This window comes from Acipenser ruthenus, chromosome 9, assembly GCF_902713425.1.
Source record: "Acipenser ruthenus chromosome 9, fAciRut3.2 maternal haplotype, whole genome shotgun sequence".
Lineage (NCBI taxonomy): Eukaryota > Metazoa > Chordata > Actinopteri > Acipenseriformes > Acipenseridae > Acipenser > Acipenser ruthenus.
In genome coordinates, this window is record NC_081197.1 from 24,588,343 (window position 1) to 24,604,592 (window position 16,250).

At 38.6% G+C, this 16,250-nt stretch overlaps 1 protein-coding gene across 1 annotated transcript in view; it reads left to right on the forward strand.

The window, feature by feature from the left end:
* LOC117406232 (dynein heavy chain domain-containing protein 1) overlaps nt 1–16,250 on the forward strand; it is a 304,176-nt gene that overhangs the window by 70,895 nt on the left and 217,031 nt on the right. Inside the window, exons 11-16 of the mRNA XM_059029741.1 lie at nt 2,209–2,452; nt 2,538–2,695; nt 3,093–3,218; nt 3,328–3,604; nt 4,131–4,258; nt 4,673–4,871. Of these exons, the coding sequence (XP_058885724.1) occupies nt 2,209–2,452; nt 2,538–2,695; nt 3,093–3,218; nt 3,328–3,604; nt 4,131–4,258; nt 4,673–4,871 (1,132 nt within the window). The remainder of the gene's footprint in view (nt 1–2,208; nt 2,453–2,537; nt 2,696–3,092; nt 3,219–3,327; nt 3,605–4,130; nt 4,259–4,672; nt 4,872–16,250) is intronic.

The window sequence follows — 16,250 nt, forward strand, 5'->3', positions numbered from 1 at the left end:
TACAAATGGCAAAATCATAGACTTTCAAGAGAAAAAAATAGTAAATATATTAAATGATTACTTTTCACAAGTTTTTACAAAGGAGGATACAGACAACATGCCCCACATGTTGACCTGTTCCTATCCAACTTTAAATAACTTTAACATAACAGAGGCAGAAGTGTTAAAGGGACTAGGAGCTCTTAAAATAAACAAATCCCCTGGGCTGGATGAGATCCTCCCAATAGTACTCAAAGAAATGAAAGATGTTATTTACAAACCGCTAACCAAGATCATGCAACAGTCTCTTGACACAGGGGTTGTACCGACAGACTGGAGCATTACAAACATAATACCGATCCACAAAAAGGGAGACAAAACCGAACCAGGCAACTACAGACCAATAAGCCTGACTTCTATTATATGTAAACTTATGGAAACTATAAGATCCAAAATGGAAAATTGCCTATATGGTAACAGTAACCTGGGAGACAGTCAGCATGGTTTTAGGAAAGGGAGATTGTGTCTAACTAACCTGCTTGATTTTTTTGAGGATGCAACATCGACAATGGATCATTGCAAAGCATATGACATGGTTTATTTAGATTTCCAGAAAGCTTTTGACAAAGTCCCGCATAAAAGATGAATTCTCAAACTGAACGCATCAGGGATTCAAGGAAATGCATGCACATGGATTAGGGAGTGGTTAACATGTAGAAAACAGAAAGTACTGATTATAGGAGAAACCTCAAAATGGAGTGAGGTAACCAGTGGTTTACCACAGGGATCAGTATTTGGTCCTCTGCTCTTCCTAATCTACATTAATGACTTAGATTCTGGTATAGTAAGCAAACTTGTTAAATTTGCAGACAACACAAAAATAGGAATGGCAAACACTGTTGCAGCAGCAAAGGTCATTCAAAATTATCTAGACAGCATTTAGAACTGGGCAGACACATGGCAAATTACATTTAATAGAGAAAATTGTAAGGTACAGCATGCAGGCAATAAAAATGTGCATTATAAATATCATATGGGAGATACTGAAATTGAAGAAGGAGTCTAGAAGACCTAGGAGTTTATGTTGACTCTGTTGGCAATGTGGGGAAGCTATAAAAAAAGGCCAGCAATTCAAGTATTCAGGGGACTTTTTCGACCTGAAAAAAGAAACAAGGACCAGGGGTCACAAGTGGAGATTAGATAAAGAGGCATTCAGAACAGAAAATAGGAGGCACTTTTTTACACAGAGAATTCTGGAACCAACTCCCCAGTTATGTTGTTGAAGCTGACACCCTGGGATCCTTCAAGAAGCTGCTCGTTGAGATTCTGGGATCAATAAGCTACTAACAACCAAATGAGCAAGATGGGCCAAATGACCACCTGTCGTTTGTAAACTTTCTTATGTTCTTATGTTCTTAATTATGACGGTCTGCATATGAGAACTGTTTTTTTTTTTTTTTATTTGAACCCCTGGTAATATAGCTTTAAGTGTCGCGAGCAAGAACAATGCTCTGTTTGTAATTGTAATCTTGTTTAAAATCTCGCAAGCATGTTACAATTCTCCAATAGAAATGTAGGAATTTGCTGCCACTCAGTAGTTGGGGTAGGTTCAAAGTATTCAGGATGAATCAATGCGAGATACAAGTCAGGAAGGAGGGACATTGCACAACTACACTGGGAAGTTTTTTATTATTGTTTATTTTTTTGGGGGTAGGTTATTGTATTTATTTTTTGTCACAAGAAAAGGGGTCAAGTCAATGTGAGTTGAGTAACCATTTCCAGTGTTTTCCGGTGTTTATCAGATATACACTGATATCAATTTTTTTGTATCGGGTTGTTTTATCGGGTTTTATTGGTTAAAACCGAGAATCAGAAGCCCTAGTTATAATATTATTAGAATTGTTCACATCTTTAAAGCTGTGTTTTCTTTTTTTAACAATTAGTGTTTTATAATATGTTTATAAGTGTTCTGTGGTATTTTTGCATGGTAATTTCGCAGTTTGCTCATGTTTTTCCATGGTTAAACTATGCATTTACCATAGTTTAACATGGCTTGCCATGTTTTTTAACATCTTTACCATGACTCTCTGGACTTAACAGTGTTTACCTGTGCTTCACTATTCACAATGCTTTCACTGTGATTTATACACCTTGCTATACTTTTACTATGGTAAACTTTTATAAAGGAGAACACTTAGAAACATATAATATGATTGTTTCCCCATGCAGGCAGCACTAAGAGAAGTGCAAGAATTCTGTGAGAGTCACTGCTGGCTGGCTGAAATTCACCAGTTTATATGCCTGTGGAGCCCTGACAGTTTGGATGCTATGCAAGGCTGGAGGGCAAACCAGTACGATGACCGTATCATGCAGATCAAAGCCTGGACTGAGAAACTGATGACTGTGGAGCAGAGTTTTACCACCAGTAACAAACTCTTCACTGTGGATTGCTCAGTCCTGCAGGAGGAAATAGGTATATAGTTCAGGGATACATCTGTGTAGTATGTATTTTTTTCTGTTTTTGAAAATCATTCTGTCTTTTTATGTTTCCTCTACAGTTCGTATGCTGGACTCCATTGACACAGACATCTTAAGATTTCTGACCTCTGGGGTGGAGCAGCGAGCAGAGAGCTGGATATTGGAGCTGAAGAGAGCAATTGAGTCACTGAGCATTACAACTTCAGACATTGAGGCTTTCGGCCACTATACAAACATGGTACAAGGATTCTTCTTCTCTTTGGATAACTAAGGCTCCATTTGACACAATTCAGATAGTTCTCTGTTACCCTTATAAAAGCAAAGCCTAATAAAGCATAGTGAAAGCATGGTAAAGTATATGAAAGCAGTGTAAAGAAGAATGTAAAGCATATTAATAAACATGGTAAACCATGGTAAATTATGGTTAATACATGGTATTACCATGGAAAAGCATGGTACAAGTGCAAAAATACAGTGCAAAAATACCATGGTAAACTTCTATGAGGGTAGTGCTGTAGGAATAGTGACACTATTGACTGCTTGCTTACTGAATATATCGCAAGTACAATGTTATTCCTTTATTACAAATGCAAAACAACTGGGTGGGATATTTATCCTTTCTTATCTTTCACTAGGTGGAGCATTACCAAAACATGGCCGCAGACCTTCACCAGCAGCTTGAATATGTGCGTTCCCTTCATGAGAGAATTCGGATGAATTACAGACAGCTCAGTGGAGGAGAAGAAGCGATGGAGGAGCAGGTGAACAAGAACAAATATTTCCTATCAGCAAATATCACTGCTTTCACCTCTAGACCCCACCGACTCTGCTACTTGACCTTGAATCTTTATTTTATTATTTATCTTGCAGATGTTGGACTTGTGGGACAGTTTTGTGCCCCTTCTGCGGGTGGCAGCAGAGACTGTCAGCTCACAGCTCCCCTCAATGGTGGCTTTTCTGGATGCCACCTTCAACACTCTTTCCCAGGAACTACAGGATGTGGTTTTCTTAGCAACCTCAGGGAAGTTCCTGGACACGTCTCAGAGTTCTGCAGGGATGCTGGGGGAGCTGCGGGCGATGAGTCGACAGTTCCACTCATTGGCTGGGCAGCTATATGGACTGACCAGGACCAAGCAGAGTTTAAAAGGTCTGTGGGGCCCAACTGGTCGCCTGTTTTTAAAATAGGATTTGTCACACAACACAGTTACCACACAAATTAGGGGGTTACATAAAATGAAAACAAATAAAATGAAAAGGACCATTTTACATTTTTAAAAGACATTTTGCATGCCTTACTTTAATGTAGTCTTGCGCCTGTCAAGTTTATTATTCCCAGTCAGTAATAAAGTTCTGCATATATGTAGAGAACTTTTTGTCCAATTGTCACAAAACTTGCAGGGGACATTTTCCAGCACAAATTATTTGAAATATAACTATTTTGGGGTATACAGAGGCTCTTTGTCGGTTTCTTCAGCTGTCTTTTTGAATATCATTTTAGACTTTTGTGTGTATCTTGAGAATCACTTGTACAATTATGATGAAACTTGAAAAGGACATTCATTTGCACAGATGTATTCTTTGATTTTCTAATGCTTGAGCTGTTTTCAAATATTTTCTTCATTCCTTTGCCAACTGGATTCAAGGGTTTGATCTTGAGTCTTCACTCTTCATAGGAAAGCCCCTTGATGTGTCCTTCATCCCATCGGCAGGACGGAAGCTTGACACAAGGAAAGCCGTTTGGGAACTCCTCCACATCTCCAAACAGAAGATAAATGATTGGAAACAGCTCCCCTTTCACAAGGTATTTATTGTCATGATTAACTTCTAGCTGATGAAACAATTCCTTACATTTGTTGTGCATTTTGTCTCATGTGTAGTTTTGAAAGAACACATGTTGTACCAAATATGTAATTACCATTTTTAGAAGTATATCTGCCTTACTTTATAGTCTTGCAATTTCTTGATCCCCTAGAGTTCAAATACTTATTTTTACTGAAGGCAACATTATCCGTCAATAGCTACTGGAGAGATGAGCTGTAAAAACACTAAGGTCCATCAACACCATCTGCCTTCTGCTTGAACAAGGAGATGCCCATCACTGCCAGCCCATTGAATATCATACAAATCTTCTTGCAAAGCGTCCAAAGTTTAATCAGAAATTGCTTTTTTTTTTTTTTTTTTTAGATGAGCTGAATCTCTTTTTATTATCTTGCAGTTCAATGTGGCACATGCCCTGGAGAAGGTTAACGAGGGGTTGTTGATGGCAACGCAGCTATCTCTGTCCCTCCCAGTGGACGATGGCGTTCTCAGACAGACCAAGGAGCTCATTGAGAGTTTCAGCCAATATCTTCCCCTACTGGGCAAGCTCAGCAGCCCAGTGTTCAAGCAAAAGCACTGGAGAATCCTCTTCAGAGGTAAGAATAAAATATTACTGCAGTATATCTGCATGACAAATTTGCACTTCTCCTTCAGTCAGGAAACCTTCCATTATAAATGGGAGAACCCTTGTTTCCATGCTCTTTCAATGAATGATTATACTAAACCTCTTCTGGGCCCGCCCAGAACCAGTCCATCAAATGGTTGGCCCTCCCCGACATCATTCGAGCACAGATTGAGACTCCCGCTGCTCTCTAGCTCACGAAAAGCTATTTTGTAGTGAGTTACGTAACACTCTTTTATAATTTTTCTGAGGAAAGGGAGTGTCTGAGTGAGTCCGCCCTCTTCTGGAGTCGAGCTCTGTGGCAGAGTGGGTCATCCCCGACACAGCGACAGGAAGACCTGCTGTGGCGGACTGTCTCTCCCCTCGTTTTAATGGTCAAACCTTTCTTTTTTTGTGTTTTTCACTGGCTGAACCCTGTTTCTCCCACACGCTGGTGTCTTTGACTCCTTGAGAAAATTGGAGCGGCTTCGTATGTGTCTTACTCTTTCTCCTTCAGAGCAGGTAGTGGAGGAGCCGACTCACACACTCTCACACACACTCGCTGCTTCAGGCTTTGTCAGGTTCAGCTCCTGAGTGTTGTAGCCTCAATGTAGTTGTGCACCGACACCAGCCGCTCAGCGTCGACTACAAAGCCAGCTACTCCCAGTACTGACAATTTCAGTATTTCAGAGTAGAGCAGTCCCTAGGAGCTGGCATTCCTGGGAGCCATCTGGAGTATTGGCGTCAGTGCACCACAGACATCTGGGTGCTTATTACCGTTCAGACCGGCTACTCACTGCAGCATCAGTCATGGACCAACAGGACAACTCTGTGGTGTCTCTGCTGCAAAAACGGGCTATTCATATGGTATACCCCCTCCAGTTGGAGGACAGGTTCTACTCCATGCCCAAGTGGGATGGTGGCCTCAGACTAATCCTCAACCGCATTCTCAGCCAAAGGAGGTTCAAAATGTTGACAATGCAACAGCTGTTGCAGTCGTTCATGGCCAGGCAACTGGTTCACCACAGTGGACTTCAAAGATGCCAATTTCCATATCCCCATGAAAACCGGCGCACTTAAGTACCTGCTGTTTGCCTTTCAAGGAACATTTCTCTAGCTCCCGATGCCTTTTTCAAGCACAGGGAAGTTATACGAGCCCCATTGAGACTCAAAGGTATCAAAGTACTCTATTATTTGGACGACTGGCTCATTGTGCCTAGTCTCCAGCTCAGGCAGACGCTCACATGTTACTGGTTATCGTCCACCTTCAACGGTTGGGTCTTATGGTGAATCATGCGAAAAGCCATCTTACACCTCAGACAGCCTCCTATCTAGGAGTGTGCTTGGACTTCAGATCCATGCTGTCTACTCTGTCGGACGGCAGAGTGCAGAGAATAGCCGCCTGTTTAGAACTATTCAGCTCTTGGGGGCTCCCGAGTGGCGCATCCAGTAAAGGCATTCCGTGTGGAGTGCAGGATGCGCTCTACAGTCTGGACGTCGCGAGTTCGAGTCCAGGCTATTCCTTTGCCGACCGAGGACGGGAGGTTCCAGGGGGTGGCGCTCAATTGGCCGAGCCAGGGTGAGGGTCAGGGTGAAAAAAACAGGACAGCTGACTTCCTCTTAAGGAGGGTCCCAGCGTTTCAGAGTGGAGGCAAACCCTGAGGTGGTAGCCTCATTTGGGAGAATTTCGGGAGAACAGAGATAGATATCTTGCCTCCCATGAATCAATCCACTGTCCCCATTGGCTCTCCATAATTTATAAATTAAATTGTACTAAAAATACAATTTAATTTATAAATTCAGCGTTCGTTCAAATTACGTGACCAGTGCAGAAAAACTCTAATTTTTAATAAATGTAAATGGTTATAAAATTGTTAACAAAAATGTAATAGTCCAAATAATCTTTACAGTATCAAGTTTCATTTAATCATGTATTTAAGAACAAAGTTATACCATGTTAAGAAAAAATATCAAAGGTCTATAAAAACTACTGTATCAAAATAATATAAAGTATCATTCGTTTTTCTGATACCCAGAAAGTTTGACTTAGTTAGTTAAAACCATCTAGATTATAGAAATTTTAGAAGTAATTCAATCAGTTAAGTTTGCACAGTATATTTTATGAAATGTCTTAAAATAAGCTAAATAAATTTAATAATTGTATTGGCACATTCTAAAGTTATTTTAGCAGTTTACATCAAGCATTTAACATGTTTAATAGATTGCAAATGTATATAAATATTGGCGGCACCATCAAGATGTTGTAAACTAAATATATATTTACCACGACAGCGTGTGTGTAGTTATTTGAAGTCAGCGTTGCAGTGAAGCGTGTAGTTGTTATTGGGTAGTCTTTCTCGCAGTGCGTTGAGTCCATGTGATGACAAAGTTTTTCTTTTGTCCAAAAGTTCACAGTCTTGGAGTTCACTTGTAGCAGGAATATTTTCTTTAGTAGTAAAGCAGTCAAACAAGCAGTCTTTTGAGTTCACTCCAGCATAAATAAACAGGAACCAGGAATCAGGAATCAGGTGGTCTTGATTTTGATGAGCAGGTGAGGGAGAGATAGCTATATTGATATATATCATGTCCTGTATTTGAATTTTTATAACATTTGAGAATAGGTGTGTCTCTTAGATTTATTGTTATTCAATTGGTCGACTCTACTTGTCATTCCATTGGTAAGTCCTCAATCAGGACTCAGTCATCGTATTGGTAAATTCTTCATCAGAGGTGTTCCTTTCGAATGAGGTCTGGAAAAAGTCAACGCCCTTCATTGACACTTTTATCATATTCTAAGCAAACTGTCCTTTTTAGCTATAACTTAAATATGATACCTCATAGTCTTTTATATATTTCAGATTCCTTCTCCCCTACATTATTTCAAACTTGCTAATACTAAATAACACTTATGTCTTCTTGCAAGAAATTATATTTTAAAACATGTATTCTACGCGGTCATGATATTTCCTTGCAGGACCTTTTAGAATACTTATTCATCAAGATTTTAATTCTAATATGTTTAGAAGCTTTTCAAATGTCAATGACAATGTTCAATCTTGGAAACGTTTTCATGTCCATCCAGTTAATCCAACAAAGAGATTTGAATGTGATATTACTTTATTAATTTTGAACAAAAAGGTTCATATTCTCATAATTCTTGCTGAATTCTGTTTTATTGAGAATTGTAATTCCATTGTGTGACTGCATTTCTTTGTTCTAAATTTGATAACTAATTTCAGTTCGACTTGTAGTTCCATTCTCCACTAGATGGCACTGTTTCACTATGTTTGACAGGTTTAGAAAAATCAGGGAGACTGTCATTTTAATCCCTGTGAAACATATCATTTGAAGCTGGGTACTCAATTCTGATAACAATCTGAATTTGTTTAACAAAGTCACGTGTGATTGCTCTTCACAGTAGGAGTGGTTTGTAAAACAGACCAAAAACTAGTTATTTCAATTTATAATCCTCTTAAGTCTCACATCCTTCTAAAGGTGTAATCTTCAAAGAATGTCTGGAATCTGATCGCTGCTTAGTATTCTTTGTTCAAGACTGCATAAATTCAATTATTTTAGCCTGTCTGCATATGACATGCCTTTTAAACCAGGAATAATTCTGGTCGCTCTTCTTCTGACTGATAAATACAAATAATAATATGTTTTATATGCATCTATCAATTTGACCGCTCCTGGTCAGAATACGTATGATGGTATTTTATCTCACTAATTTTTGCAGCTACGCGATTGTTTCTTTGTCAGGGTAATTAGTACATATATTAAGGAAAAGTCAGGAAAGCACAGCTCCGTCTCTTAAACACACGCACCGCAATTAAAATTAAAATTAAAACAATGGTCAAAATGGGTGCCTTGGTCGTTCTAGTGTTAAGTCACAAAGTACTAAAATGTGGTAAAAAAAAAATCAGTTGTTCACCCTACAGGATTTTTCTCACGTACCCCCTAACGAGAGCTTGCGTACCCCAGTTTGAAAACTACTGCAGTAGATGTATAGGTATAATCATTTCTCTACCAGTCATCATTTGAAAGGGTGTAATTTTAGTTGAAGTATTTGGGGTGAATCTTATAGCCATCAAAACCAATGGTAGTTTTCTATCCCAATCTTTCCCTGATGTAGAAATATATTTCTTTAGGATATTAATTATGGTTTGGTTAGATCTCTCTATTTGTCCGGACGATTCAGGACGGTAAGAAATACACCCAAGGTTTGCCATACATTTTCCAAGATCTCAGCAGTGAAGTGCGATCCCTTGTCAGATTCTATTTTCAAAGGTAGGCCCCATCTAGAAAACAAATGATTTACAACAGTAAAGCCGTTGTTTCGGCTGTGTTATTCAGTACAGGAATGCACTCTATTCATTTTGTAAAACAACAAGTTACTGTAAGTAAATATTTATTTCCTCCACCTTGTAACCTGACCTATCCAATCAATCTGTATGTCTGACCATGGTAACACTACTCCTTTAGTTTGCAACGGTGCTGTATGCCTACTGGAAGGGGGTTGAAACTGACAGCAAATTATGCATCCTTTTACATAATTTATAACATCACTGTACATATTTGGCCAATAAGCTACTTGCTTAAGTGTGTCATACATATTTTTATCCCCCCCTGTGACAACCACATGACTCATCATGTGTCTGTTGAAGCATTATTCCTCTGTGTCTTAAAGGGACCACCCACTTTGGGGTTCCTGTTTTATCAATCCTGACTAATAAGTCCTTGAATAATTGAAATGTATTATTTTGGCTAAACATGATCTTTACAGGGTCAGAAACAAACCTATACATTTCCCTACTGTATCATATTCCTTTTGCATTTGTATTAGGTCATAATCTGGTTGATCTGTGTAGAGCTGTGTTACTGTGTCTGGTTTAGCATTAGCTGCCTGTTGTCGAGTAGTTACTTTAATCTCTACTGTTCTCTTTGTGGAACATTCCCATAAATTACCAGCGATAGCTCCTTCCTTTGCTAAAGAATCAGCTAAACCATTACCCTGTTTATCAGTTCCCTGAGTTTTAGAATGACTTTGTACTTTTTTCCCAGTAAATATTCAGACCATACTCTGAAACTAAATCAGCTAAGATAATGCCTAAATTAGTCACAGGTTTATGCATTGAAGTTGAAGCATACCATTAACTTTCCATACATGTAACCAAGACTGTGGCCAAGTGCCCGCCCCGTGCGTATTATGTGTTCTGTATTGCGTGTGGAGTGTTAATGTTGGTGTATAGACATTGCTGCACGGGATATAAATGGGTCTGTGTAGCTGAGTTATTTAAAATATATAGTTGTATTTAGGCACTGGGATTGCACAAACACTTCACATGCATTTAAAGTATGTAGTAGTATGTGAGCATGGGGTTGCACAAATTAGTTCACGTGCTGGGATTCAAGTGAATAATTAATTAGTAATTGAATCCCGGCACAACAGTATATATTTATTCAGTCATGTTTTACTCACTCGGGGTTGTGTGTTCAGGGCGAAAGAACTGGACAGAGTGAGGAGGTAATAATAATAATAATAATAATAATAATAATAAACATAATAATAATAATAATAATAATAATAAAAATAAATAACTGCTACGACTGCTAGAAGCACCAGCACCATAATTGTTTTGTGTTTAGTGTTCATGCCGTTTGTTAGTGTCTGTTCGTTTTGTTTGTCTATTTTATTTTGGCCTCAAGTGCCTTTTTGCTGTTTTTGTTTAAACATTTTATTTTGTTCATTATTAAACCATGCAACAGCGCAATTCACATTTCACCTTGCAGTACTGTGTGTTCTTCCGCTAGTGGAATTCTATATTATTTTACATACTCTGGTTTCCTATCTGGATATGTAGGAATCTTTTTTACATGTAAATCTGTGACACCACAATCGTAAGTGCCTTTTGCAAACAGATCTTGAAAATAAATGAACATTTGATGCAATTTTTGGCTGCACTGCTCAGTACATTACTTTCAACCATTTTCATGAATTCATCATTTAATTAATTTTTTCCATTCTCTACTCAATTTTCAATTTCATCAGACAGTTCCACTGTACTTAATGTAATGACAACTTTAGAGTCACAAGAATCAATTCCTTCTGACAAAACTATATGATCACTTTCAATCTTACATTGGTACTTCTCATCATTGTCAAAAGGCCAGATTAGTTGAAGAGTTATCAAACCTTTTGGAAAAGTTTTGATAAAATATTTTTCCTCTCCCATAGTTACATTTTCAGGTATCCTACTGTGAACAGGATGTGAGTGGTGTGGTAAAACAATGCAATGTCCAGACAGTATTCTCCCAAAATATCTGTGTTTATTTTAAATGAGCTAAATAATAATAATAATAATAATAATAATAATAATAATAATAATAATCCACCCCTTTACCAGCAATGGTATTGGGGGGAACACGTCAGGTTACAGTCCTGTTCTAAACAAAAAGAATACACTCCTAAACCACAATCCTCCGTGCAGGAAAATGTGCTGCTTTCCTCCAGGAATAGTGGTGAGTGCTGTGCTGTGCTGTGAGGGATGTGCTCCGGGTTTAGTGCTGGCTACGTGGCTGCAGCTCCCGACTCTTACTCCTCCTCTACAAAGCACATCAAAAACAATAACAAAACACAAGCTCCAGCTGTATTAAGCTTTCAGCACAAGAGCGAGTACTGACGTATCTGCTTCCCCTTTGTACCGACAAACTCCTCCCTGCAATCAACCCGTCGCCATGGTTTCTCCAATAGAGGGCCGTCCCACAGCTTATTGCAATGGAGTCCTTCCGGTTACGTGCAACTACATGCTCCCCTATTATGGTCACCTTCCGGTTTCAACCTACCGTCGAGGCTGCCCATCTAGGAGGAAGCATACCACCAACCTTCTGGTCGGGAGGGAGATTTACAGCTGGAATTCCTACCTAAAGTAGGGATTGAAAGTTCAAAATCTGGAAAAGATTCTCCTACCACAGTACCAATTTCTATTGTTGCATTGTTGCAATTTCTATTGTTGCAATAGTTACAGATGCTGCATTAGTGTTTTGTAGCAAAAGATACGAGAATCCTGTAGAACAGCGGTTCTCAGACTATGGGGCTGTGTGTCCTTTTTTTTTTGGAGAGGTTGGTGATTTGAAAAAAATAACAAATTATTATATATTTTAAATGCATTATAAAGGCGCTCCTCGACTTACGACGCTTCAACTTACAACGCACGGCACTTCCGACTCTTTTGCATTATTACCCTGCTTCGACTATACGATATCGATACGGCATTTATGACATGGCGAGACACGAGCCATGCATCATGTGTGCACGCTCGGTGTCTGAACCGCAGTACCTGTTGTGGTCGCCCTGACTCAGTCACTTAGCGTTTGATATTTTTATGCAGGTAACTGTTTTTTTAATATATATATATCTATAGATATGTCTATATATATATATATATCCATCTATCTATCTATCTATCTATCTATCTATCTATCTATCTATCTATCTATCTATATATATATATATATATATATATAGATATATATATATGAATAGATAGATATAGAAACACAAAACACATACACAAGTCCACAGTGCATGCTAAAGTGCTTGTGGTGTAAATACAGTTCTTTGTGAAACAAAGTGCAGTGATGTCCTGGTAAGTGCTGGCCTGTAGGGACAGCTCTGGATCATGTTAGCCGTCTAATAAATAACAAACAGTACAATTAGACTTGACAAAACAAAAAAACACTAAACATGCTTATTTTACTTTTGTCCTTCAGAGTTTCTCTTAACCACTTCAACTTCAGATGTAAAAATGAAACCCATAATCAATATAGAGATAAAAAACGTTTTTTTGTTTTTTTAACAATGAAAACAAAAACGTTGCTAATAACGATAATAACAATAATAATCAGTAAACAGTAATTATCAAATAAAATCAAACAACATCAAAACATGTGCCATTATCAACTTGCTCTGTGCCATTTATTGAAATGTTCAATACAACAGAACCCAGGGTTGCCTTCGCAACCACTGCACATTTTTCTTGTGTCTTTTCTTTTGTTTTCATTTTTGTAGCAGACCCTGCACCTTTTTTGCGGTCTCTGCTTCCCTTGTGTTGGAGGGATAGTCACAAAGGCGTGTACACAGCTACTTTGCGCAGGCATTGTGATGGATCTGGCTACCGCATTGCCTGTACCCAGTGCTGTGTTTTGATAGTATTTGGTCACAGTACTGCCATTTCAAACCAAACAGCTTCCCATTTGCAGCTGGTTTACCTGTAAAGTAGCTGCATGCTCTTCTGTTTGTTCAGTTTTGTACTGTTCTTGGCTCCACTTCCTCTTCATCATCATTGCTGAGTGATAAGTTAGCATCACTGTAGCTGGTATCGAAATCCTCCGAACCAACTTCACTCCCGTTTCTCATTATAGAAAGACCACGTACGTTGCCATGTTTAGCTTTCGCTAAAACTATATAAACTATAACTAAACAAGTAAAACTAATAATACATCCAAAAATAATAATTTAAAACACATATATATATATATATATATATATATATATATATATATATATATATATATATATATATATATACTTGTAAAGGCTGAATGGCTTCCTGCAATATATCTCAGCCTTCTAAATACCCACAGCTAGACTGGAATCGTTACATGACATGCAATTGGATACAAATGTCACCTGACCCTCCTCCAATATTCATTGCACATTCCACAGTACTAGCACAGCTTTAGAGAATGAAACCTGAAACACTAGACTAAGAAACCCATCATAGAATAGAATGGGAAACTTGACATATGCAGGTACGGCATGGTACTGTAAGTGGGTTTTCATTTGATGTACGTGCATACGTCATGGTGTTGAAGTCGTTAACCATAAACAAAGCTACGTCCCCTATTTGTACCTTCAGTCACGCCCACTTGGTTAGCGAGTGCAGCTGTTTCTCCTCCAATATGCGGTTGCCACATCGCTTTCCCTCTGGGGCAATGACTTAATGTACCGCAGCTGTGCCCCCTTTCTACCTAACACTGGGAATGAATTGTCGGGCCATGCAGTCCATGGCACTCTGTTCCCTTTACACTGCCTCCTCACAGGTTGGGAGGGAAATGTATCACAAAGAATAATTTTGTCTGTCACACAGGTATTGACTTTTATTTCTACATTTCACCTATGAGTGTTGGTAACTACAAATTAAATGTCAAATGGTGCTTTTGGCTGATTTACTTTTGCTGCGCCAATATCCTGAAAACACGTAAACTGTCCTTGCTGTATAGAAAGTCTGGCAGTTCTTGCTGATTACCATTCCTCTCAATAATGTCACCTAACGGTAGCATATATAATGAAAACAACAAGGGACATAAAATAGAGCCCTGCGGAACACCACAGACAACTTCTGATAATGCCGATTTTACCTCCCCAATAGAGACGAACTGAAGCCTATCAGAAAGATAAGATTTGAACCAGGATAGGAGTTGATGCTTATTTAAATATAGTGCTCAAAGAGGAATTTACTTTGGTGATCCAATCACTTCTGTGTCAAGCAGGAAGATATGCCTGACTGAAATCAGCCCTTTCATTGGCTTACAACATTTGAATGATGCTTTTTCAAAAGGTGTGTCATTAACACAGGTAGTGTCCCCTCCGCCATGGAGAATAACAGGAAAAACAACAACAATTCATTTTGTTCTAACTTTAGTTATATTGATCATAGAAGAATACAAATGTAAGTTTCATTCTCCTAGCTAAATTACCGTTACAAGCATGTTAAACACGTTATACAATAAATAAAGTAAAATAATAATTTAAGAATTAAAACACAATAAACATTTACATTTTACTGGGAAAACATACTTACAATCATTCTAAAACCAATTTAATCAGTTAAGTTGTTACTTATTTGTTATGCTTCAATCTCAATGATTTATTCTTTATTTTCTACCAAACAGATGTTCTTAATTAACATATAAGAATCAGCTTTGTTTGTTTAGACCACACTTGAAGGTCAGGACAGCAGGTAATCTAAACCAGCGCTTTTCCACCTTTTTGATTCCGTGGACCAGCTTTTAAATTAGTCAGGTCTCTGCGGCCCAGCCCTATTAAGTTTTAAAAAAAACACTTAAGATAGCTTTGAAATACATTTTTACTTGTTAATCTATATATATATATTAACTGTGAAACTTTACTCACCCTTGAATTCTTTGGTGAATTAATGCAAAACTTCAGCTTGTTTTCCTGTTGCTAAAAGCTTGATTCTTGGTTGAAATGTGGACAGAGCCACTCGCAGAGGATTTCAGATGTCCACACAGTTTCTGTCCTTTGTTTTAATCACCGTCATAGCTGAGAACCCAGCCTCGCAACGATATGTTGTGCGAACATGACCAGGCTTTTCAGCGCGTTGTCGCTTAGCTCTGGATATTCAGGCTGCACTCTGATCCAAAATGCAGCCAGCGAGCTGTGTTGCTCGAAGGTTGCCTTCAGGCCGTTGTCATTGGACAATTCAATCAGCTTATCACTCAGTCCAGATGACAAAGCCTCAGCTAAGGTCAGAAACATCGTAAATGTTTAATCCAGCTTTCCTCCTCCATGTCAAAAGTTTCTGCTTAAATGCCCACACTTTAACTGCCAGACAAAATATGCTCAACTCCTTACCCTGAAGAGACAAGTTCATTTCATTCATCTGTGAAAAAATATCAGCAAAAATATGCAAACAGATAAATTTGATCATCACTGAACATTTCTGTCAGGGCAGGTTTCTTTTGTAACAGAAGCACTCTGAGTTCATTTCGAGGTTCAAGTGAGAACCTTTTCTCTTGATAGCCACGAACCTCCGTGTGTAGTAGCAGCTGCGTGTGCTCCGCTCCCCTCTCTTCACACATCCTTGCAAACAAGCGAGTGTTGGCTCTGATAACATTTACATTAACTCTGACGACATGGTTCAAAACTTAATGAAGAAAACTCATCGTCTTGGTGGCTAGCATTTCGCGATGAATGAAACACCAGATCGACTGACAATTTGGAACAACTTGCTTCACTCAGGTTACCAGACCTGAATGACGCCCGGCCATTGTAGCTGCACCATCTGTACGGATTCCATAACATTCACGCCAATCAAGGCTACATCGATCAAAGTATTCGTTCAGAACGCGGAACACCTCTGCAGTGGTTGTCTGTTTTTTGGTGTGTGTGTGTGTGTTTGTTTGTTTGTTTTTGAAATGGTGTGTTTGAGGGAAAAGTTGGCTGCTCTGCTAAGAAGAGACAGGGAAGCCTCACCCGTTTGGTTTGTTAGAAACAGAATAGTTCATCTAATCTGCCATTTTCCAGCCTGAAAGTATCCAGTTATCTAAAATCCTGATCAAATTAAACTAT